We start from the raw sequence: 25,741 nt of genomic DNA, 5'->3' as shown, positions 1-25,741 counted from the left end.
AAAACCCAAACCTACCCCTGAACCCTTAAAATACCCCTGTACCCCAAAACCCAAACCTACCCCTGAACCCTAAAAAATACCCCTATACCCCAAAACCTAGCCCTGAACCCTAAAAATACCCCTGTACCCCAAAACCCATACCTATCCCTAAAACTACCCCTGCACCCCAAAACTGTATCTGAAACCTTAAAATACCCAAACCCCCCAAAACATATACCTCGGTACCCCAAAACATATACCCCTACACCCATACTTACCTTATCCAAACATTTTTTAAAAACCATGCTTTTACCATTCATACATTTACAACGAATTTCGTTGTAAATGTATGCGTGGTAAAAGCATATAAAATGTAATGCCATGCGTTATAATGGCATTGCGGAGTCATGGTACTTTCATAATGAAAGTATGTGGAGTGATGGTATGCGGAAAGAAAGTTGCGGAATAATGGGTGTTTACCCTCCCCCGGTAAGTACATTGGTGGCACAGCGGCCCACCTCTCCAGCAACATACTCATATTTTTTACCACCCATTTGAAAAATGCACAGGTCTCTCTCATTGATGGCCAGCACCGACATACACTTTTAGACACACCTCATGCCACAGGTTCTAGAATTGCGAACTTTAGAGCTGGGGAGCTACGTTCGAATCTCAGCATCAGCTCAACATCCTGTGATTCCAGGCAAATCGCTTTGTCTCCCCGTGCCTACCACAAATGAATGTGTTCTTCTGTAATGTAAATTGTGCTCATGCCATGTTGTCGAGTTCGCGCTGTATAATATTGCAAGGAAAAATAAAGTAGGGAAACTCGAGTTCACACACTACTGAACGCGTACTCTTAAGTGCATCAGCAGTGCACTGTGAATCGGAACGTTTCACAGGCCTGTCAAAGATAAGAAATGCTATCAAAACGAAATCCAACAAAACAATATAGTACTGGCCGGCAGCAATTCACACCTGGACAACATCGGGACGGGCTGCTAGTAATAAAGAAAGGGGAAGTGTCTGCAACACTGGGAAGTCAATGGACAAGGGGGGAATATAAATATTTGCATCTAACCGAGGATATATTTACACAAAGTACCTGGAGGAGAACGGTTTTATAATATGTTTGTATAACATGGACAAGGGGATGCATTGCTGACAATTTAGAAGGACTATGAAGCAAGCTTGGTATTGCTTGCTAAACAGTAACCTTTGTGTTTCATTAATCATTCCATTATTGAGGTATTATGTCAAATGTCATGTCAATATCAGTCTAACAACTAACAAAGGGCACAGAACGTCACGTGAAAGAGTGTTATACACGCCTCTGTAGCCTGGGGAATCTTAGGACAAACCCAGTAGTTGTGGGGCGTTTAAGAATATGGAAACGTCGGATGTAATGGAAGAATGTTTTTTATTGCAATTACATTTAGAGTGTTTACTAACTCTGACGATGCGTTTAATCTCCTATTCAAGAAAGTAAGCCGGTTGGACCTCTTGGATCTGAGAGCACAGATCCACAGCATTGTTAGCGACTGATTGCCTCCTAAAAGTAGCAGAAGTTGCCAAAACCCCATAGAAAGTCGCTGAATTACGTAGTTCAGATCAGAGGATTTTTAAAGAACTCAAAACAGCCAGCCGGCTCATCAATGCTATCCCCAGCTACAGTCACAGGAAGTTAACTGCATACTTGCGGTCAACCATGCAAAGGAGCGCTTAGTGGCTTCGAGAGAAGGGTGAAGCAGTACATAAGTTATACAGTGATGAAGCCACTGGCAGCAACTTTCTAAAGTCGTACACGCACTACAATTATTGCCGCTGTAACACTGACGGGGTGCGGGAATAAGACCAGTTTCTGAATAACCCACATGGCCTACTCCAATGCACTACAGCTGTGCCCATCCCTTTGTTTACCCGGTGCCCTGCCCACCCCTGTCCTTACGCTGTGATGCGGGCGGTTTTGTAGTGGTGCTGCCAGAGCCCAGGCAGAGGTGGTAGCAGAGAAGCAGAAGGAGGCCTGGGCTGCGGGGCACCATCAGAGCCCGTGGGCCGTAGAGTCCCCGCGTCTCCGAGGCCGGCAGCACTCACACTATGTGGCGCATCTGAGGGGTGCTGGAGAGCCTTTACTGTGGAAATATTTCCAGATTGAGTCTTGTGTCTGCAGAATATTCGTAAGGTGATGACCCCGTTGGAAGAAATATCTATCAGTAGGCAAGATTATCCTATAGGCAAAAATAAGTGCATCAGCTAGGATTTAAAACTGGTGATTTAAACTGCTGTAGGAGCAAGAAACCAATATGATGCATGGGAGTACGTGACCGCAACGGAAACTAGCTGCGGACATTCAATGACCATCATTTCACAAGTTTGATTACCAGCACGGCCAACTAAGCTGTACATCCTTCCATGGTTGGTATCATTAAACTGTGTAGTAGTAACATCTGTGGATCAACGAGTATCCCAGAACTGTGAAGGGTAGCCTGATTCAGGAAGTGCTAAGGAGCAATCCGATGGTAGACATGTGTTATGCAAATGCATTTAACAAAACATAGAAAAGCAAAATATATTATATTAACTCCTGCCAGAATTATAGAAAACTGTCCAAGGCTCATAATAAATAGTTTTCTTGTGTTTAGCCCTTGGAGATCCTATTCTTACAGTAAACGATGCATTAGGGATCACACACAAAAAACCAGAAGGAGGGGTTTCACGCGGACGGAAGACAGCGAAACTGAAACCTGGCTGCGACTGAGAGGGCGGGGGCTGCCCGCGCATGCACGCTCTTTGCAATGAAGAGGGAGCCCCGGCGCAGGCAGCTGAAGTCCAGAGTCCCAGGAGAGGGCCGGGTGAAAACCAGCGATGCAGGGCTCCCGTGCCGAGACTGAACCGCTGCCTGCCGAGGGAGAGAGGTACACAGAACACGCGGAAAGAGCCCGGTGAATGGGGCGGGGGAAATGTGTGCGTGCGTGCGTGCATGTGTCTGTGTGTGCGCGGGTCTGTGTCTGTCTGTATGTGTGTATGTGTGTGTGCGCGCGTGCCTCTTTGTGTGTGTGTGTGTGTGTGTGTGTGTGTGTGTGTGTGTGTGTGTGTGTGTGTGTGTGTGTGTGTGTGTGTGTGTGTGTGTGTGTGTGTGTGTGTGTGTGTGTGTGTGTGTGTGTGTGTGTGCACGTGTGTGTGTGTATATGAGTTATACACTTCCTGGCAATGTGGGACAGGAGATGTGCACGGCTTGTGAGCGAACGTGCGCGCTCACATGGGAGAATCTCCTGCGCATGCACATCCCCTGTCTCAGATTCCCAGGAAGTGGGCAACAATAGATACTTCACTGGACGCAATGCTTCGCATTGCTTTTACCAGCTCGACCTAAAAAGGGATCTTTCTGAACCAAGGGCTACCTTTTTGCCAAACTTGGTGTGATTCCATTCAGCAGTTCAGGCTGTAGCCGTGTCTAAAGTTTCCTATGGAAAACGCATTTTGGAATCCCTCCTTTTTTCTTGGCCCCCGCTTGACGAATCATCCCGAAACTTTCAAGATAGGAGTGGATAGGAGCGGGCCATGAGTTTTGAAAAATTCGCGAAGATTCGTCAATCAGCGCCAATGTTATTGGGAATAGAATGTTGCGATTTTCCTATGGATAATAGGTCCTAACTATAACTACCTACTGGCAGTAGGTAATATACACAAGTGTATTTGCTTAAATGAGCTGTCTCTAGGCCATATCAAATTAAGTGATGCTCTCAGATGAATGAAACTACCACTCATTCGAAATTTGTACATAAAACATAAGCATTTTTATTATCCATTTTAATCCATGAATGTACATAATTTTGTGTCACACTTTAATTAAAGGGCAGCATATCACCATTCAGTCAAGGCAGTGCAATGCACAAAAACTAACAAGTGAAGGACGATCTAGGACTCCAGAGAGCCTATCACAAAATTAATCTTCCAACCCAGATATGCGCATGAATACCCGTATATGAAGAGAGTGAGACGCCTAAAACATTCATTCCCAGGTGAAGCCAGGAATTTCTTTCACACCCAAGGAAAAAATACAGTGAGGCCAAAATGACGCTGCCACAGTTGTGCGGGAGCGTGGTTTAACACAACAAGCTTCAGATGTGTGTAGTCTACATCTGGTAATTTACAAAACTGCCTTTAATTGAAGTCATTAAAAAACCCTCTTGTCGAACTGTTGATTTTTGTAACAATATTTAAGCAAGAACCTCAATGTTAGCTGAAGAAAGATTCAATATCTATTAAGGAAAGCTTTCAGACAGCACCTCAATCGTGCTACAACAGAAACATTCCACATCATCTTCTAGACCAATAACATTAATTAAACTCAGGCGAGTCTGCTCTGTCATTTCAGACCACTGCCTTCCCCTGGTAAGACTTGTGCAGGCTTTTATTAGATCCTTTCTGCTGCTGCTCGTAGTTATAAGCTGCACATTGTTCGCACACCGATCATTCATCCAACCGCCAGCATATCTAATTAAGCAGACTTCAACATTTTCTGTCAGTTTAATATAATAAATTACTGTTTAAAAATATATTACTTTTCAGACAATATACATTTTTTGAGCAACATTTTAAAATTGAATTATTTGAACATTTCGTCAATATTAATTATTTTCTACAGTTCTTAAATTTAAGCTCTCGAAAGTTCATTTAGCTTCTGACCAGCGATTCAAAGCCATTTTCAGTGTTCTATTTGGGGTAAGAACAAGCGATTGTAGTGGAAGATTCGTCATGGGACTGGAACGTTTCTTCGTGCTAATCCAGCTTTCTATTGCCTGCCTTTCGTAGGAATAGCCGTCTAGATGAAATAAAAACACAATTAATGGTGAATTATATTTATTTATTTGAATTTTTTAAATGGCACCTTGTCACTGGACAGGTATTACATGCCTTTGATGTCAATAAGCAGAACCACACAAGCACTGGTAATCTAATTACCTGCATCAGCTTTAAATATAATTTGCTCTAAAAAAACACCTTTAAATAATTGTTGATCCACTCATCGAAATTAGAAAAAGCTCTTTACAAGAGTAAATATTTTGTCCCTCAATATTTGCATTTTGAAGCTGCTACAGAGGTCTCATAATCGAGATTGAGAGAGGTCAAAAACGAAAAGAATTTGGTAACAAAATGTAATGTGAAGGGAAGAATGTTCTATCGTACTAATCCTTAAAAGATAACTCTTGAAATTACCCGAAAATAAACCTAGATTAGACATGGATTTCTAGATTAACGCAAACACAAGGAGATGATGGATGGAGCACTGAAGCATTTCAAACACTCACCCCCCAGTCACAGATCTGGGTTGAATCCATCATCGTTCTTTAGCTCACTTCGCCACCCCAGTTCAGACCCAGTTATATGGAAATCAATCTTGACCCTGTGCCTCATGGGAACAGTCCAGCCCAAACTGCCAAGCCAGGTCTTCCCTGGACCAGAAACAAGCATCCTGGGAGAACGATGAGGGATTCAACCCAGATCTGCGACTGGGGTTGAGTGTCTGAAAAGTTTCAGCGCTCCATCCATCATCTCCTTGTGTTTGCCATGGATTTCTAGACTGCCATGGTGTTGCAAGCAAAGCCTTGGTAAATTCTGGGCTTAGCACTCCCTTCAAAACAAATGGGCATTGACGGAAATGATGTAGGACATTAAGTTTAAGCTAAAGCTTGTTGTGAGATTTACAATTATGCAATGGAAAAAATAGTAACTTCAAAAGCATAATCTTAGTACTTCTGGGAACTGCACTCCCTGTGGATCTAAAGTATTTAATGTATTGGTTCTGTCGTGAGACATTTTTAAAATGCATTCCAAAATGTGTTTTACCATAGGTTGCTGTAGATACACATGCTCTCCATTATCCTGCTATTGTTGGGCTGATGTTTGCAGGTTGTTTTTCTTTGAAGAAAGGCTTTGGATTCACGGGGTCGACTGTGGCCCACCGCCCTTATTTGCCAATGCGCATGGGCACCCAGAGCCAGATTAAGACATTCTATAGGCCCTAAGCACTTAGAAGATTTTGTTGCCCCATGTATATCTAATTCAAAATATAAACAATAATAAACTGTAAAATAAAATTGTATTTTTTGAAATGAAACAAAACGTACAGTAAAACGGGAAATGTTTCTTTTGTAACTTCAAAAGCATAATCTTAGTACTTCTGGGAACTGCACTCCCTGTGGATCTAAAGTATTTAATGTATTGGTTCTGTCGTGAGACATTTTTAAAATGCATTCCAAAATGTGTTTTACCATAGGTTGCTGTAGATACACATGCTCTCCATTATCCTGCTATTGTTGGGCTGATGTTTGCAGGTTGTTTTTCTTTGAAGAAAGGCTTTGGATTCACGGGGTCGACTGTGGCCCACCGCCCTTATTTGCCAATGCGCATGGGCACCCAGAGCCAGATTAAGACATTCTATAGGCCCTAAGCACTTAGAAGATTTTGTTGCCCCATGTATATCTAATTCAAAATATAAACAATAATAAACTGTAAAATAAAATTGTATTTTTTGAAATGAAACAAAACGTACAGTAAAACGGGAAATGTTTCTTTTTGTAAACTTACACTTTATTCATAGGTTCAGCAGCACCATTTGCAGTTTTACACCATATGGTCCATGGTAAATCCGGCAAAAGAACATGTCTGTGGTGCCCCCCTTCCCTTGATGCCCAAACCCGTGCTTATTTAGATTAATGGTTGATACAGCCCTGTGGGCACTTACTCCCCTACACCATTCAGTCATCACTCAATGCTTGCAGTTCAGCAGAGTAACAAAGAATGTCCAAGACGTAATATGAGCCTCACATTCATTAGACAATACCAGTCCTCCATTTAGTTCAGCAACCTCCTACTTCTCCTAAGGTTCCACCCCCCCCCCATCCCTTTTTTTTTACTGAACTATCTCTTGGTGGCCATACTGGCTTTGTGCCTCCCTCCACAACAGGTGGCGGTGTCTTTTCTATGATCTCGCATTTCACTAATGGTAACTACATCAGCAAGTCCTGGCAGTGGATTGGCATTGTCCAGGGTGGCTGCCAGCTTTCCATGTAGGCCTCCTGAGAACAACCACTGATATCTAATGGACCTCTTACTAAGCCATGTGCCACTGGGTGAAACTCCCTCCATTTCTGCAAGGAAACCACTGACAGGTCCTGATATAAGACAATCCCATTATGACACTAATCCCAGTGCACCTGGACATAGCCTGTTGCATGATCTGTTCATTGAGGCAGTAAAAGGACAATTTGGCAAGGACATCTTGAGGTCCACGGTTGTCCCCAGTGATGTGCTCACCCACCCAGTCAGCTCTCTGAGTTCTGATATGGTAATCTGGCTCATACCCTATTTTGATTGCAAAACTTTAAAACATTGAAAGCATTTTCTTTCAGATTGTTTACAAAAATACTATCTATTTTCTCCTCACATTTGTCAATGAGAGATCTTGTTTGTGAATCTCCGCTTAGTGTAATTACGTTGCATATCCGACTGTAAGTCCACTATTTACTTGGTGTTATCTGCTCTCAATTATGGCTAGTTATCATCTGGATTTCCCTGAGCCCTGCTTTGAGTTCTATCAACCATGCTTCTCAGATCCTGCTTGGTGAGAACGCTTAACCTCTTAACAGAAATGCTTTGGCTCTGAGGGTCAGAGGGTGTTTCCATTATGGGAAATCTATGGTAATGCTCAATGCTGCCACTGCTAGTAGCTTTGTTGTGCTTGCCACTAAATAAACGAAGACCACCCTTAGTCCAGCTATGCATCTTAATTTGGGTGCACAGTGTTTACGCTTCCATCATTTCACTCCTAAGAACTAAAATGTAATCTGAAATGTAAACAAAACCTGCAGACGAAGCATCCACAGAGCATGCTTATTAGGCCATGGGGATGTCCTACATAGGCACTCGGAAACCTCCCAGAGCTTCGCTATTGAGTGCCCCCATGTATGTATGTATGTATGTATGTATGTATGTATGTATGTATGTCCGTCCGTCCGTCCGTCCGTCCGTCCGTCCGTCCATCCATCCATCCATCCATCCATCCAGGCACAGTGTCTCAGGTCTCCATGGATGATTTGCATGTGAATCATTGTCCTCCACCGTCCGTCCGTCCGCCCGTCCGTCCGTCCATCCGTCCGTCCGTCCGTCCATCCGTCCATCCATCCGTCCATCCGTCCATCCATCCATCCATCCATCCATCCATCCATCCATCCATCCATCCATCCATCCATCCATCCATCCATCCATCCATCCATCCATCCAGGCACAGTGTCTCAGGTCTCCATGGATGATTTGCATGTGAATCATTGTCCTCCATATTAACAGGTGCAGATTGCACATTTTGGTGGTTACTGCACCAAAATCCGTACATTCAGTTACCTACCAGGTCTAGGTTTTCAGTGTAAATTCTGGCACATTTGACCTGCCGAAATAAATCCCCTGGGGTGGAGGGGTGGACTGTATCGAATACACAAATTAACAGATGCAATAAGCTTCTCACTAATAGTAAATGTGATATTTCCACAAACAGGTGTTAGTGCCGGCATTGTTAAAAACCAGGCCACTCCTTACTGGGGAATAAACAGCCAAGAGCCAGTTCTTTTCCCTTCCCATTCAGTTTAAACTGTATTTGCATAACCCTGCACCTTGGTTACCCATCATTAACCAAAGGCACTTGTTCTACGCACACACTTAGGGGCATATTTACAAGCCCCTTGCGTCACTTTTGCGTCATTTTTAACATGGGAAAATTGACGGAAGGGTGGCGCAAAGGGCTTGTAAATATGTCCCTTAAGTTGTATCTGTCTAGTTACGACTCAGAGTGCTGCACCCTGTGACAAGGACCTAGGTACAATGATAGCTGGACAAGCATAAATAAAACAGTACGGATCCCTGATCACAAGTGGGCAGGATGGAGACATGGGGTATCCGGAACATGACAAACACCATTGTCCCGAGATAAGATAATCACTGTTGCAGCAAATAACCCTATACCATTTTTTTTTAAACTTAGAAATGAGGCATATTATGCAGCTCGGTATCTGAAGCACTGAATTACACATGTGTTCCCGTGTTTTTTGGCCTTCGCTTTCCCATCACATGATTTGGATTCTGAACCTTGCACTACCTTTTTTTACATGCACAGTACAAAATAAAACAAAACGAAGGCAATACTGGTCTTGTTGTAGCGTCGAACATTACTGTTGGTAAATACTAGCTATGCTGAGACGCTTGAGTGATGCTTATACATAATCGACTTATATCCTTATTAACAATTTGCAAAATAGAGGTCATCCAATGGAAAACACACCGGTGAAGGACTTGACTCTTAACAATTGCCGTGTAAATACAGTAGCAGCCTAAAACTTGACAACCCCGGCAGGGCCGGCCTTAGACATGTGCAAGCTGTGCACCTGCACAGGGCCACCGAATCCCAGGGGCCACCACGCCAATATATATCTTTAATATAATAATCCTCTGAGGAAGGATACATACTTGTGTGGCGGCCCCTGGCAGGGATTTGGTGGTCTCTGGCTCTGTTCCACTTCCAAACACCCTGACTCGCCCCCCCCCCCCCCCCCTTCACTGGCCCCCGCGCTCCGCCCCGACCCCCTCTTCCGGGGCCCCCTACCTACGCTCCCTGCCCAGGGCTACCATGAGCCTAGAGCCGCCCTATCCCCGGCTCCCACTCTCGCTCGCAAACCCTGCCAGCCCCGGGGAGTTTTCCCATACAGTGAGGTCCAGCTGGCAAAGCATCGACTGCAACAGCTGGACGCAGCATGGGGCCACGGGAGGTTCCCAGCACTAATGTTCGCACCAGAAAATATGAATTTACGTTGCCAATTATACGAAGATTAATGCAGAGATGAGCGGTACCTGATGCAATGACGGGATCTGTCATGAGCTCGCGCGTAATTGGGCACAGGAACTCGTCTGGAACGGCCGCGGAAGCCGCCTGCAACCTGAGACCCCGGAGTTTCTCGATTTCCCTCAAGACTTTACTGCGCAGACCCAGGGACTCTGAAAGGAGATTTGAAGAGTTGTGCTTTAGCCAGGAATGTTGCAGTTATAATGCTTCAATTGTATGTGCGTGCTCGTTTTTAGCTGTGGTCTTGCTTACAGAGGAGTGTTGTTCTTTCTGCGATAGATATAAAACCGCGAGAATTGGGTAACCAGGATTGGTCAAATTTACGAATAAAGGACTTCTGCACATATCAGAGAAACTTCTAAAAACTCGCGTGTGTTACACAGGCCCACCACCAAAGCCCCATAAACTAAACACATTTCCCTTTCTTTAACTTACAACATGAACACTGAATATGACGAGTCAATAGAGACCTTTTGCTGGCAACTAAATTTAATATTTTTCCCTATTAAAGTCATTATTCTTTCAGCATCGGGATTAAATCATTGCTTAAACCACTGACAACTTTATAACTCCTTACAGGACCGGATACGTTTTACAAGTGGATAACGCAATATTGGGAATAGTAAGTATTGATCAACAGAGCATGTTTTATAACAAATTGGCCTAGATTTATCAAGATTCCATTTTGCGAATCTTAAATAGCGATTTTTTGCGAATCGCTATTTAGAATTCGCAAAATGGAATGTATGTAAAAAATTGCATTTTTTTTGCGATTCCTTAATTATCTTTATTTGCGAATTCGCATTTTGCGAATTCGCAAATAGGGAATAATTCCACATGCATTCCTATGGGCCAAGAGGCCCATAGGAATGATTGTGCAGTAATTCTCAAATTGCGAATTCGCAATTTGCTAATCGCAATTTGAGAATTATTTCAAGGGTGCAGGGGTGTCTCATGGACACCCTGCTGCACCCCTGAAACTTACATGTGTGAGCATATGGCACACATACATGCCCTATGGGCATGTATGTGTGTCACATGCCACCTTCAAAATAGTCATATTTTGTTTTTTAAAAGGATTTCGCAAATTAACACGAACCTCATATTGGTGTTAATTTGCGATTCCTTAACCCAAATTCGCAATTTTAAAAAGTTTCATACATGCCATTTAAGGAATCGCAAAATTGCGATTCCTTAAATGCATAAGCAAAATAAGGAATCGCAATTTTTTGCGATTCCTTATTTTGCTAATTTCTGATAGATCCCAAAAGATGCTAAATGTCCGTTTGCGATTCCTTAAGGCCGAAATTCTGCGAATTTCGGCCTTAACGAGTCGCAAAAGGCTTGATACATCTAGGCCAAATATTGCAAATGCCACTCTTCTACACAGACACATTTACGAATTGTGATAGCAGTATTTTATTTTAAAAAGGAAAAACAAAGACCGGTACCAAACTAGCTGACAGGTGCTAAAAAACAGAACAAAACAAAAATGTGTAAAACATTACATAATAGCCAACTACATATTATAAACGAACGGCCAAAATAAAACAAAATCCTGTCCTCAAAAGAAAGGTGAATGTTACTTACCCTGTAAGCATCTGTTTATGGCATGTAGTGCTGTAGATTCACATGCTTAGCATAAATCCGCCATCTATTTATTTACTTATTTGAAAAGTTTTGTATAGCGCTGGCTAGACCCGGAGGTATCAGAGCACTTTTCATGAGATAGGACATTGCAGCAGAACATTATTACATAGTATATCAGTTACAGTTATAGTTGCAGCTACCAGTAAATGCTTGGGAGAAAAACGTGAGCTCAGTTTACACAATAATACAATAAATTAGCATGTAGCATATCCAAGACACACGTCGCACTACTGTTGGGCTCGGAGGTGTGCAAGTTGTTTTTCTTCTAAGAACTCTTTGGAGTCACAAGTTACAGTGACTCCTCTTCTTGCTTGCGGTGGGCATAGTCATCGACTCTATTGTTAGATTATTTTCCGATTGGCAGATGAGGATGGGATGAAAGGATAGTGTATCCCATGTAGATGACCATGTAATAATGTGACAAATAATGTATACATACGCAATAAACACAAGTCACTGGGGAGGAGGGTGGGAAACATGTGAATCTATAGCACTACATGCCACAAACAGATGCTTAAAGGATAAGTAACATTCACCGTATGGTGGCATGTGTGGCTGTAGATCCACATGCTTAGCATAAAATACAAAGCAGTTCCTCTTGTATTGTTTGAAATAATGTACGTAGTACTGCTTAACCAACATTAGCTTTTTTTCATGCCATAACATCTACACAGTAATGTTTTACGACTGATCAACACTAGATCCTCTAATTGACCATCTGCTTGAGATTATTGTTTCATTAAGCATTGCTGTAGAGGGCGCATATAAGTTATGTTATATTAACTTCTGGAGCGTACAAATACCCATGGGTGTCTCAGCGCTATGGACTGTAAGGATTAGCGGAGGGCTGGCCACTTATTGCTCAAAGAGCCAATTTTTTTACTTGTTTTCTGAATGATAGCAAGGTGGGACTGGTCTTAATTTGCAGGGGGAACAAATTCCATTATTTAGTTGTGGCAACTATAAATCTTCTATCACCCCAGTTGGCTTTCTTGGTTCTGGGGACGATCAGAAGGTTGGCATCTGCTGAGCGTAGGGCTCTGCTGGGCGCGTATGCCAGAAAAGCTTTTTTTCAGGAATTCAGGTCCTATGTTGTGAATTGCCTTGCAGGCAATACATAGCGCTTTAAATTTAGTGGGCTCTCCTTATTATCAGGGGGACTCCTCCTCGAAGAGGCACCATTTGGCAAGACGGGCGGAACCTAATGTAGGATTTGCCCACGAGGGGAGGATCTCACGGCAGGAGTCCTCCTTATAATAAGGAGAGCTGGTACAACTGATCCTGGTTCCCTTATGTCATTGTAAGAAAATTGCACCAGTGTCCAACAGTAGCGACAAATGACCCTGCTCTGACGAAATTGCCTGAAAGACTAAATGGCAATGATACATGTCGGCTAAGAAAGAAGGTGTTCTGCATATTTGCAGCCGGTTTTAAATTCTGAATAAGGGCACAAGAAAAGAATAAAATTGGTTATCTGTGCGTCTTATTTCAGTTTTATACTTTATTGGGTCTTGTTTTGTTTTGGTAGTCGCAAAAGCACATAGGGTGTGTGTTTTATTTAATCATTGGATCAAATTTTTTTGGGGGACACTTATAAGGTTTAGCAAAATGGATACCGATGATGATAAAAGTGAGCATAGCTGGTGAGTACCAATCAGCAACCTCGAGTGGTGGTGAGCAAGTGAGATGCCATTTTGCTTTTTTCACTATTTTTTCACTATTTTGGAAATCTGAAAACACATTTATGGGTGTGTCTTTCAATAATTGATGAGATATGACTGTCATTTGACAAAAAAACACCTTTTTATGAAAAGAAGGCAAATAAAGTGGTACGACACTACCTGACAAGTAGGAAGGCGTGATCAGCGTAGATAACAATAAATACATTCTAAGTCCACATTTGGGATTAGATAAGCCTTAGGGAACAGGCCTTGTGTGTATTTGATAAATTGAGAGGAGGGTGACCTGTTCCTCTTGTTCCCGCTGCAGCTCCGTATTGACAGATTAAACTTTGGAGTACCTGACAGTATCCTGGCGGCTGCAATCTGTATCAGTTGCAGCCTGCCCACAATTTTTCTTGCGATACAAAAGGTGATGATTGACAGAGCGCTTGAGAAAATCAAACACTCACCCCCAGTCAACTGATCTGGGTTTAATCCATCACCATTCTTTAGCTCACTCCGCCACCCCAGTTCAGACATGGCCATATGGACTTTTCCAATGAGGCACAGGGTCAGACTGATTTGCATATGGCCATGTCTGAACTGGGGTGGCAAAGTGGGCTAAAGAACGGTGATGGATTAAACCCAGATCTGTTGACTGGGTGTGAGTGTTTGATTGGTTCAGATGCTCCGTCCATCACCAACCACTTTTGTACCGCTTTGTTTGCCATAAGTTGGCAGGGTATGCTCAGACGGGAGTCCCTTGCTCACTTTGCCACTGGATTCAAGCAAGCCTGGCTGAAGACGGCTGGAATGCCAGAAACAGGTCCCAGGATGCTTGTTTCCGGTCCAGGGAAGGCATGGCTTGGCATTTCGGGCTGGACTGTTCCCATGAGGCACAGGGTCAGACTTATTTGCATATGGCCATGTCTGAACTGGCGTGGCAAAGTGGGCTAAAGAACGGTGATGAATTAAACCCAGATCTGTTGACTGGGTGTGAGTGTTTGATTGGTTCAGATGCTCCGTTCATCACCAACCCCTTTTGTACCGCAGAATTTTTCTTGGGCATTGATTAGAAAGCCATTGCAGTAGTCGACCTTTGACATAACCAGGGAACTGATGAGTGTTTTTCCAGTACTAATTGGGAGGAAAGGTAGTAATTTCTTTATCATCCTTAAAACATAAAAGGATGAGGGGACCATTGCATTGGCATGATGTTTAAAAGATAAACTCTCATCAAATATAATACCTAAGTTTCTGGCCTTCCTAACAAGGGTAATAACTGATCCCAACTCAGCTGGCCACCAGGTCGGAGACCATCCTATGGCAAGGTTACTAAAGACCTTTACTTTAGTCTTGTCTGAGTTTAATATATTTTTTAAAATTCTTTTTATTTTCAGATTAAAGAGAACAAACGCGGCCAATGAGTTACATGTTAGAGTCTGTTACAACACCAGAAATACAATGACAGTGTGATATAATCCTAGTAGATACAGCTGTTGGAGAACAATTTTTCATTCTATATCCTCTTCGCCAGAATGGTGGGCTTTTGGGGGCTCACAGATGTTACCTCTGAAGTCGTTCCAGCATGACCACACCTCCCCCATTTCCGAGGGCACCCTCGTGCCGTGTACACAGTCTTTTCCTGCAGCATACACCAGTCCATGTCATTTTGCCATTCTACTAGTTTCGGCGGGGTGGGGGCACCCCATAGTCGGGCGATGTTTCTTTTTGCCACCATTTGTCCAAGTGTAACCCAAATTTTCCCTTTTGTAGGCAGGTCTGTGGGTTCCCAGATGTTCAGGAGGCATCTCTTAGCCTCTGGGCGTATATCTACCCCCCATACTTCTTGCATGCATTGCACCACACGTCTCCAGAACCTTCGCACCATTGGCAATCCCACAGCATATGGAAGAAAGAGCCCGTCTCACCACAGCCCCTCCTGCAGAGCCCCGCCCCCCCCTACCCATCAACTGTAGTCTTGTGCAGGAGATGTACATCCTGTGCAGTATTTTAAGTTGAATAAGCCTAAGTCTGGCCGAAATCGCCACCTCTTTAGGGGAGGCCAGCGCATTCATCCATTCCTTTTCGTCAATCTCTAGCCCATCAGCAACCCATCTCTCTTTAAGGGGAAGGAGCGAGTCACGGGGGTTATGTCTGAGTTTAATTTAAGGCAGGTACTTGCCATTCATGAACTAATGGCCAACATGCCATCATGAAAGCTTGCCGCCACTGCCTCTCTGTCTTTGTGCACCGCAAGCATCAGTTGCGTGTCGGCAGCATAAGACGCGAGACCCATCCCAAAGGATTTGATTACTCATGCTAAGTCTGTCACATATATATTGAACAAAGTTGGACTTAACGACGATCCTTGCGGAACTCCACAAGGGAGAGAAAAAACTGGTGAGTTGAAATCGCCCATACTGGCTGACTGGGTCCGATTAGAGAGGAAAGAGGACAGAAGGGCTTTGGCCTTTCGTCCGATGTGTATGACTGAGACACAGTTGATCAGAGTAGCATGATAAACCGGGTCAAAAGCTGCTGATAGATCCAGAAGCACCAAGACTGCGGCACCTCCTCTATCAAGCACCATTCTAATTTCATCCGATGCTTTGATGAATGTGGTCTCTGTGCCGTGGCCTTTCCTAAAGCCAAATTGAGTGTCATCTAACAGCTTATTCTCTTCAATAAACTTCACCAGCTGGATGTTCATAATTTTTTCAATAATTTTCGCTGGGAATGGGAGACGCGTGATTGGCCTATAGTTTTTGGTCTCTCCTGGGTCGAGATTGTTTTTCTTTAACAATGGCTGAATGATGGCCTTTTTCCATATGGAAGGGTAGGTGCCTGAGCAGAACATAGAATTACAGATGCTCGCTAGATTAGCGCCTATCAGGTCAAGGATCATTTTCAGGACTAACGGGGCATGGGTCAGACAGGGAGCCTGATTTGACTGTGTTAACCAGATTAATGATCTGTTCCACAGACACTGGCCAAATTCCATGAAGCTGGGGATGTCTCTCCTCCTGCTGTTGTCAGCCAGTTGATTCCAGACCCCATAGGAGTGGTAAAATTGGAATAAACTTGGCCCACCTTGTCTTGAAAGTAGCTGGCTAAAGAATCACAGAGTGATTGAGACGCCTCCTCTATATAGAGTCTAGCATGAGGTACTATGGCTGTACATGATGCCATGGTTCCTAGGAGATGCATAACTGTTCTCACTGATACATGATTTTGCGGGTAAAGCTGTGGCATCAGGTTGTTGAATGTTTGTATCCTGGCTGTATTTGGGTAGGCTACTCCTGTTTGACCATCCAGTATGGCTCCCAAGTAAGGTTGTGTATGAAGAGGATACAGGTATAACTTTTCTGCATTTATTGTAAAACCTAGTTGATGTAGTAAATGTATTGCTGTTTGTGTGTGTTCCAAACATTTGTGATATGTGCGGCTTTTGATAAGCCAGTTGTCTAGATATGGAAAGATGTGTATGTTCTGCCTTTGCAAGTGTGCTGCTACCACTGCTAAAAATTTGGTAAACACTCTGGGTGCTGTTGTGACCCTGACTGTAAGCACTTTGACTTGAAAGCGTTGTCCGTTGAAGGCAAATCTGAGGTATTGCCTGTGTGTTGGGTGAACTGGAATATGAAAATATTCATCCTTTAAGTCTAATGCAGTCATAAAGTCTCATTGTTGGAGAAGTGGTATGACGTCGTGAAGAGTGGCCATAAGAAAATGTTCTGAAAGGATGTATCTGTTTAGAGGTCTGAGGTCTAATATATGTCTTAGAGCTCCATCTTTTTTGTGTATAAGGAAGTAAAGGGAATTGGCTCTGGTGCCTTATTGTTGTAGTGGCACTAGTTCTAGTGCTCCTTTATTCAGTAAAGCTTAAATTTCTACTCTGAGGAGCTTTAGATAACCTGTGATTGCCAGGTGGAATGTTTGGAGGTGTTGAATTGAGCTCCTGACAATAACCATGTCAGATAATATCCGAAACCCATTAATCATATGTGATGTTTATCCATGTGGGAAAGAAATATTGTAGTCTTTCCCCAACAGGTGATGTGTGATCGGGGGTGAGTAAAGCCTTGGTGTTGGTGGAGGTATTATTTTTGTTAAAACCTCCTTTACCTCTGCCTTTATTATTGTTTCCTCTGTGGGACACCAATTATATCCTCTAGAAGAGGTGGTTTGCCTTTGTTATAGGAGGTGGATGTGTCAGTAGAGGTTGTTTTTTATCCTCCGTGATATGAGGAGCAACGAAAAGTGGCCCTTTCAAATTGTGTTTGTAGGGCTCCCAGTGACTTAGCGGTCTCATTGTCTTTTTCAACTTTTTCCAAGAGAGTATCCACCTGCGGTCCAAAAAGATGCTCTCCAACAAAGGGAAGGCCTAGTAAACTACTGCTGGTTTAAAACCAGATACTCTTAACCAGGCATTTTTTCTTAGTATAAGGCTAGTGTTTAATCCTCTAGCCTCTATATCAGCACCATCAAGGGTACATCTTATATTTGTGTTAGAAATACATTTACCCGCTGATACAATTTGGTATGCCCTTTTTTATGTTCCTCCCGGAGATGTTGTAAACATTTTTCAATTACGTCCCAGTGTGCCCTATCATATCTTGATAATAGGCCTATTGAATTAGAAGTCTTCCGATGATTGGGCTGTCACACTTTTTTTCTTCCTCATCTATATGTTTGCTATCTTTGTCTGGTAATGGAGCTTCAGCAGTTGCCTAGGAGTTTGCTCTTTTGCGAGCAGTAGCCACAACCGAAGAGTCTGATTTAAGTTAATTCCTAATGTAACTAAGGTCTGCTGGAGAAGGCTTATATTTTTTATCAACTCTATGAGTGATAATTCTAGATGTGAAATGGTTATTGAATATATCGGTAGTATGCCTGAGCATTCCTTTTAACATAGGGAGATACCGTGTAGATTTTTGTGTTGAAGAAAGTCTCAAATAAACAAATCACCTTTCCTTTCCTCAGTATGTAATAGTACCATATGGAAATGTGCCGCTCTAATGATAAGGTCATGATAAGTAGTGGTATCATCTGATGGGGAGGGTTTAGATGGATAAAGATCGGGATCTGCATTATCTGTGAATCTATATCAATTGTATCCCAGTTATCCTGTTATGGTATTGACTGTTGATCATCGTCCCTCCCATCTCCATCCCCTGTAAAAGAATGTAATGATTCTTCTGATGAATGTATGTGCTCATGAAGTGGAGAGTGTTCTGGTGATGTTGTAGTGGAGAAGGACTAAAGTGAAGTGGACTAGTGGCTTTATCCTGTTTTTTTCCTTGTTTTTGTAGGAATGTCTATTGCCTCCTAAAAAGATAGTTGTCTTTTAGCAAATTGTGCATGCTCTTGATGGAGACTGGTGAGTATTCTTCATGTATCCGGATGGATCACTAAGTGTTTTTGTCAAGAATCCAGTTGCTGGTGTAATTTCTCGAGTACTGGTTGTACAGTCTGTGGAGAACGAGCAACTGGTTGTGTTTTCGACTCCGAAATTAGTTTTTCTTCTGCATTTTACAAAGCTGCTTGTTTCGGTTCTGAAGCTTTGGCTTTAACTGCGGAGTCGGAGCACTTGTTCAGATCAGAGGGTTTAGGTTCCGAAGATATCAACACATCTGCTTTTGAATGTTTCTGTGCCAAGAACAAGGATTCTGAGGTAGAATGTTTAGGACCGAGGACTTTAAGCTGGTTTTTTGAAGCAGAGCTGAGTCTAGACTTTCCAGAATCAGCCAGTCATTGCCGACCATGGCCTGAAGGAAGTGACGGCCCAACAGCAGACTTCTGTAATGTCTGTGATTTTGGATGGGGCAATGTACTCACAGTTTGTTGACCTGATGTGAGGGTATCTTGTTCTTCTGAATCGTAGCTCAGTTCCAGAGAGAAATTACCCTCATCTGCAGCCGACAGATGTGCCTCCATTTATGTTTCCGAAAAGGGGGTGGTGATGAACAGAGTGTCTGAATTAAGCAGACCACTCTTACCCAGTCCAAAGATCAGGGCTTGATCCATCACCGTTTTTTAGCTCACTGCACCATCCCAGCTCAGAACCTGGCTACATGCAAATTAGTCTGTCCCTGGCCCAGTGCATCATGGGAATGGGGCAGACCAGACTACCAAGCCAATTCTTCACTGGAAAGGAGACAAGCTTCCGGGGACCGGTTTCTGGCATTTCAGCCATCGTCGGCCCGGCTTGCTTGAATCCTGATGGTGCAGTGAGCAAGGGACTCATGTCTGAGTATACCCTGCCACACCTATAGTGGCCAAAAACGATTCAGAAAAGGGGGTGGTGATGAACAGAGTGTCTGAATTAAGCAGACCACTCTTACCCAGTCCAAAGATCAGGGCTTGATCCATCACCGTTTTTTAGCTCACTGCACCATCCCAGCTCAGAACCTGGCTACATGCAAATTAGTCTGTCCCTGGCCCAGTGCATCATGGGAACAGGGCAGACCAGACTAACAAGCCAACTCTTCACTGGAAAGGAGACAAGCTTCCGGGGACCGGGTTCTGGCATTTCAGCCGTCGTCGGCCCGGCTTGCTTGAATCCTGATGGTGCAGTGAGCAAGGGACTCATGTCTGAGTATACCCTGCCACACCTATAGTGGCCAAAAACGATTCAGAAAAGGGGGTGGTGATGAACAGAGTGTCTGAATTAAGCAGACCACTCTTACCCAGTCCAAAGATCAGGGCTTGATCCATCACCGTTTTTTAGCTCACTGCACCATCCCAGCTCAGAACCTGGCTACATGCAAATTAGTAGGTCCCTGGCCCAGTGTATCATGGGAACAGGGCAGACCAGACTACCAAGCCAATTTTTCACTGGAAAAGAGACAAGCTTCCGGGGACCGGCTTCTGGCATTTCAGCCGTCGTCGGCCCGGCTTGCTTGAATCCTGATGGTGTAGTGAGCAAGGGACTCATGTCTGAGCATACCCTGCCACACCTATAGTGGCTAAAAACGATTCAGAAAAGGGGGTGGTGATGAACAGAGTGTCTGAATTAAGCAGACCATTCTTACCCAGTCCAAAGATCAGGGCTTGATCCATCACCGTTTTTTAGCTCACTGCACCATCCCAGCTCAGAACCTGGCTGTAGGAGAGTAGGGTCTGCAATCCTATGATCACCCAGATTTTTTGCTTTTGTTTCACTGGTTTACGACTTTCTCTGGCTGTGGGCCTGCTAATCAGACCCACAGCCTGGCTGTTCTCTTTCTAAATTACGACATGTACCCTAGGTGCATTTACCAATTGGTACTGGGCCACCTTATCAGACCCTGTAACTCAGGGCATAGGTGTACCCAGGGCCGCCAGGGGCTGCAGCATGTATTATGCCACCCCTGGCTGGCCTCCTAAATTTGACACAACTGGCTGCATGACAGCTGGGGCGAAGTCGTGTAATCACACTTTGCTTTAGATATAGTAGCCCTATATCTAACCATACAATGGACACCCGAGTTCCTATCAGTCACTCCTATGGCAGGCCTTGACAATCCTGAAGGCAGAGTGCGTGGGCTCGTGTGAACTAGGCTCTGGCCCGAGCCGAGCCCGGTTGCAGCTTGCGGAACCAAGACCCAATGGCTGTTCCATGATAACGCGTACCACATCGGTAACTTCGGTGTCGCGTTATCAAGACATGTCGAGTAAGGTGTCATACGAATCGGGATGCTGCCCTCTCACCAACTCTGGCGACGAGGTTAGCATTCCGCCCTTCTAGAGGGACACGACATGTACGTAACTGTGAACCCCGGTTAAAGTTAACTAAAGCCTCACCTCCACAAAATGGATGCTGCCACCACAGACACGAGTCTGACCTCCTGCTGCTGGGAGTCCTTCCAGCGAGGAGAGCTTGGACAAAGGGTTTCCTGTCGAGGGCGGTGTTCGCACCGTCCCAGACAGGGTTTGTGTATTCTGGGTAGGTAGGGCTTTTGCGAGAAGGTGACTGCGGAGTGGCACCCCGGTGCTCACTACGCATCTGCCGGTCAGAACCAGTTCCAGGGGCGCCAGTCCTGGCCTGGGGAAAGTCCGGCAGGGGAGAGGGGTGTAACTACCCCCCTTCCTGGTCCCACCCTTAGGGCAGGACCTGGTCATGTACCCACCCCTTTCCTTAGAATAAAGGCCGGAGCGGGGACCCTTCCAAATTAGATCATCTTTGAATCAAGAACTACTTTCTACGAAAGGACACTCAAGACTCTTCTCAAGATTTCTCCCTTGTGACTAAGGAGTAGTCACCCTGCATCAGCGGGCACCATCTAAGAACTCTGCGGTTTGCTGCAAGTCCTTCCTCAAGGAATCCGACGGCCCAGCTCGACGAGAACCGGCTTCCCTGGCACCTCTGACCTCTACCCACGTCATCAGTGGGTGCGACGAGACCTCGAGGGACCGGCCATCATCAGAACCTGCACGCTCTTAACCAGCACGACCATCGAAGCAATTCTCTGGTGAGTGCTCTGGGGTCCGAGAAGCCCCGACCCTGAGCCGCTCCAGCACCGAAGTGCAGTCCCCCAGCATCTCCACGATCTGCGTGGGGCCCTTCTGCTCGCTGCTCAGCACGTTGTCTGGTCACTAGCCGCTGGCTTGTGCCCTTCTGTGACGACATCCGACAATCAACACTGCTGGTCTGGTTGCTCCAGACTGGCCCTTGCTTCCATCTTTGCGAGAAGCACCCCGGACCCTCCTGGTCCACTCAAGACGCCATCTTAGGCCCACCACGTGGCCCTGAGATCTGCCAAGGCTTGTTGCCCCATCCTGGGCCCAGCGACGCCGACAGCATCATCCTTCGTGGGACAGCTCGCACCTCCACCGTGGTCGCCGACAACGCCTCCTGGTCCGTGAGACTGCAGAGCCTAGCGTCGCCCACTCACCTGGTCGAGGTGACGGCCAACCGGTGCCCTCCTGGTACCCTCTGACTACTGGCTAGTAGTACGAACTTGGTCCCCTCTGCTTTCAGGTATCAACGATCTCTGATCCAGGCTTGGATCTCTACGAACTATTCATCACTGGTCGCCGGCCAGCAACTCCTTTTCTTCCGGCTCCTGGCTCGTCCGCGAAGACCCCGACGCCTGTAAGACTTGTGCAGCCGCAGCCCTCGTGGCTAGGTAACTCGGCATTTCGGTGCCTGCATAGCCTCTTTACTCTAGGGTCCTGAGTCCCTCGCTTCCGACTTGCCTTATCGGGTCCGCCCGAAACCTTAAACTTTCCGTGTCCTCGGACACTTGTTTTAATTGTGCACTTGAAGTATTTTCCTAAGAGATTTGGTTTGTGCTTAGTCAGACCCCCCAGGATATAGCGGCATGGATTAGCAAATTTAGCGGCACAAAAATGGAAATTTTGCGGCACAAATATGGAAATTTAGCGGCAATTTTGCGGCATTTTATGTGGCCATTTTTCCTACAACAAACACAGATATCTTAGTTTTTTTTAGTTATTTAACAACATGAAGCTATGTATATTTGGTTTCTTTACAATGTAGACACTTTGGGGCAGATTTACAAGCCCCTTGCGCTGCTTTTATGCCGCCGTTGCGTCACTTTTGTGATGCAGCGGCGGCACAAAAGATGCACCATGATGCGGGGTATTTACAATGTGACGCATCTCCCAGATGCGTCACGTTGCAAAGCCCTGCGCCAGAAGAGGCGTACCATTGCAGGTCAGTTTGTGTCTTGCAATAGCCTTAGAGCTTGGTGCCACTGTACCTGCTGCACTAATGATGGCTATACCTATCGCCCCTTTATAGTGTATTTTGAACACGACCTGATATCCCACCGGATGCCCGTTCGACAGATCTAAACACTAGAGAAAGAGCAGTCAAAACCGCCAAGTGATCACTTGTTAAACTGTAGCGAACTGCATGTTGGTACTTGTAGTTTTGTTGCAAAATGTCAGCCTGCAAATCGTCTCCGATTTAAAAGCGGGGACTGGTTGAAGTTGACACCCATGACATGGGGCCACTTGACGCCAGTATTAAATTTCTCGCCTCTAGGATTTTTCCCATGGCTCACTCCCAGGGGGAAATGGTCTGCAATATGTGAGCTCAACCCTCTGACTTCATCCCTTGTCCAGCGCGCCTCTGCAGATACCCCGTCCCGTGTGCGCCTCAGCTCTCTCGGCTGAGTGGTTCTGTCTGTTTATCTTGAGGGACAGACATCTCTGCACGGCGCTCCGTCTCCAAGCCCGCGAATAAGGTGACCAACTGGCATTGGTGCAAATTCAGGACGGTGAGTGTACAAATTCAGGACAAAGGGTCAAAATTCAGGACACAAATTCAGGACAGGAGGTCAAAATTCAGGACAAAACTTCAGGACAATAGGTACGTTTTAACACATCAGAGGTCGCGCAATAGTATATAAGTAAGCCCAGCCATTTCCAAACATATTCAACCGTTTGCAAACCTATCCATCATGTACCCTTCCATCTATCATTTCACTCATCCTTCCCTTCATCCATCCCCTCATCCATCCTTTCACTCATCTCCATTATCCATCCACCCTTTTACCCTATCCATCTGTACACTTATCCATCCACTCCTCATCCCATCCATCCATTCACTCATCCATTCAGCCATTTACCCTTTCACCAATCCAGCCATCCTTTCACTTACTAATCCTTCCACCCATCCACTATTTTAGTCATCCATCCATCCTCCCTTTCTGTCTCCATCGACCCTTTCACTTAGCCATCCTTCCTTCCATCCATCCTTTCACCCACCCATCATCCATCCATCCATCCATCTGTCCTTCCCCTCATCATCCATCCATCCATCCCCTCATCACCCATCCATCATTTTCCCTCATCATCCATCCATCCTTTTCCCTCATCATCCATCCATCCTTCTACCCACCCACTCTTCATCCATCCATCCTTCCCCTCATCATCCATCCATCCTTCCCCTCATCATTCATCCATCCATCCATCCTTTCACCCACCCCCTCATCATCCATCCATTCCCTCATCATCCATCCATCTATCCTTTCACCCACCCCCTCATCATCCATCCATGCACCCTTCCCCTCTTCATCCATCCATCCACCCTTCCCCTCATCATCCATCCTTTCACCCACCCCCTCATCAACCATCCATCCATCCATCCCCTCATCATCCATCCATCCATCCTTCCCCTCATCCATCCATCCTTCCCCTCCATCCATCCTTCTCCTCATCCATCATCCTTCCCCTCATCCATCTTTCCCCTCATCCATCATCCAGCTACCCTTCCACCCATACATCCAGCTATTTACATTTTCTCTCCATCCGTCCCCTCTCATCAATCCATCCATCCTCTCTCATTATCCATTTATTCAATCTTTCATTCATCCATTCACCCTTTCACTAATTCATCCAGCCATTCACCCATCCCTTCACTTACTTACTCACCAACCTTTCCATATTAATCTTGAGCTGAGCCCTTTTGAGAAGAGGTCCATCAAGAACTTCACCCTCGCTGCAGGGGCCATTCCAGGACTGGGACAGAAGCCACCCAGGGCGGAGACAGGATCCACCACAGGGGGGGGACAAGAGCCATCACAGGTGTAGGTGGACTGGAGCCACAACATGGGGGGACAGAAGCCATCACAGGTGGGGGATGGACTGGAGCCACCACATGGGGGGACAGGAGCCATCACTGAGGGGAGGGCAGGAGCCATCACAGGAGAGGGAACAGGATCCACCAGGGTGGGCACAGGGGTGGGCATGCAGTATTCTAGTATCATCTTGGGCTCCTCGCCCCCTCCTGCACAAGACAACGAGAAGACAGGCTCTCTGTCCAAAATGCCATCCCCCACTGTGATGTACAGTACTTACAGGAGATACTCTAAGAGAACTGATTGAACTGATTGTCCACCATACTTTGTTAATCAGTGTGGGTGCGATTGTGCCATTTCTTTATTTTCTTACATTATAGACTGCATGTTGAAGAACCGAGGTTTGCTTACAATTTAGTGACAGTAATTACGCTCTGTGAAGAGAACCACGTGCTGCCTCGGTGTAATCAGGGGTGTAATCTGGCCGAGTCTCGGATGTTTGGGGCCCTGGGTAGAAATGGAATGGGCGAGCCCCCTCCAAATAGCAGGGACATGATGCATTCAGGGCTGTTTGCATGTGAATAGATGTCGCTGCTCCTGAGCCTGCAGCCCCTCCCTCTCAGTCACCTTCGCAGCGCCTCTTAACAGGTCAGCAAGGGCTGGAGGTGTCAGGGCTGCCCCCCCCCTCCTCTCAGTCACCTTCGAAGCACCTCTTAACAGGTCATCAAGGGCTGGAGGTGGGAGGGTTGCCACCCCGCTGTGCCTCTCCAATGCTGCTGAGTATCTTGGCTGCTAGCCCTATTCACAGGCGATAGCCACATAAAGCAGACCCCCCAGGATATAGCGAAAAATGCTGCGATTTCTACAAAAAATGCCGATTTCGCGGGCATTTTTGTAAAAATCGCAGCATTTTTTAAAAAGTGCCGAGTTCGCGGCAAATCGCGAAATCGCGATATCCTGGGGGGTCTGCTTAGTACCCTGTCCTCATAAAGAGTACAGGGCTGTTGTGAATCTTAATAAATATT

At 45.3% G+C, this 25,741-nt stretch overlaps 1 protein-coding gene across 4 annotated transcripts in view; it reads right to left on the bottom strand.

Moving 5' to 3' along the window:
• Window positions 1-3,753: 3,753 nt before the first annotated feature.
• WDSUB1 (WD repeat, sterile alpha motif and U-box domain containing 1) overlaps window positions 3,754-25,741 on the bottom strand; it is a 394,309-nt gene continuing 372,321 nt past the window's right edge. For all 4 annotated transcript variants that reach the window (XM_086956660.1, XM_086956658.1, XM_086956659.1 and 1 more), the window contains 2 exons: window positions 9,880-10,023; window positions 3,754-4,804 (listed from right to left, as the gene is read on the bottom strand). In XM_086956660.1, the coding sequence (XP_086812786.1) occupies window positions 4,653-4,804; window positions 9,880-10,023 (296 nt within the window). In that variant the 3' untranslated portion in view covers window positions 3,754-4,652. The remainder of the gene's footprint in view (window positions 4,805-9,879; window positions 10,024-25,741) is intronic.

This window comes from Lissotriton vulgaris, chromosome 2_1 (assembly GCF_964263255.1).
Source record: "Lissotriton vulgaris chromosome 2_1, aLisVul1.2, whole genome shotgun sequence".
Taxonomy (NCBI): domain Eukaryota; kingdom Metazoa; phylum Chordata; class Amphibia; order Caudata; family Salamandridae; genus Lissotriton; species Lissotriton vulgaris.
This window is presented reverse-complemented; position numbering and strand designations above follow the sequence as displayed.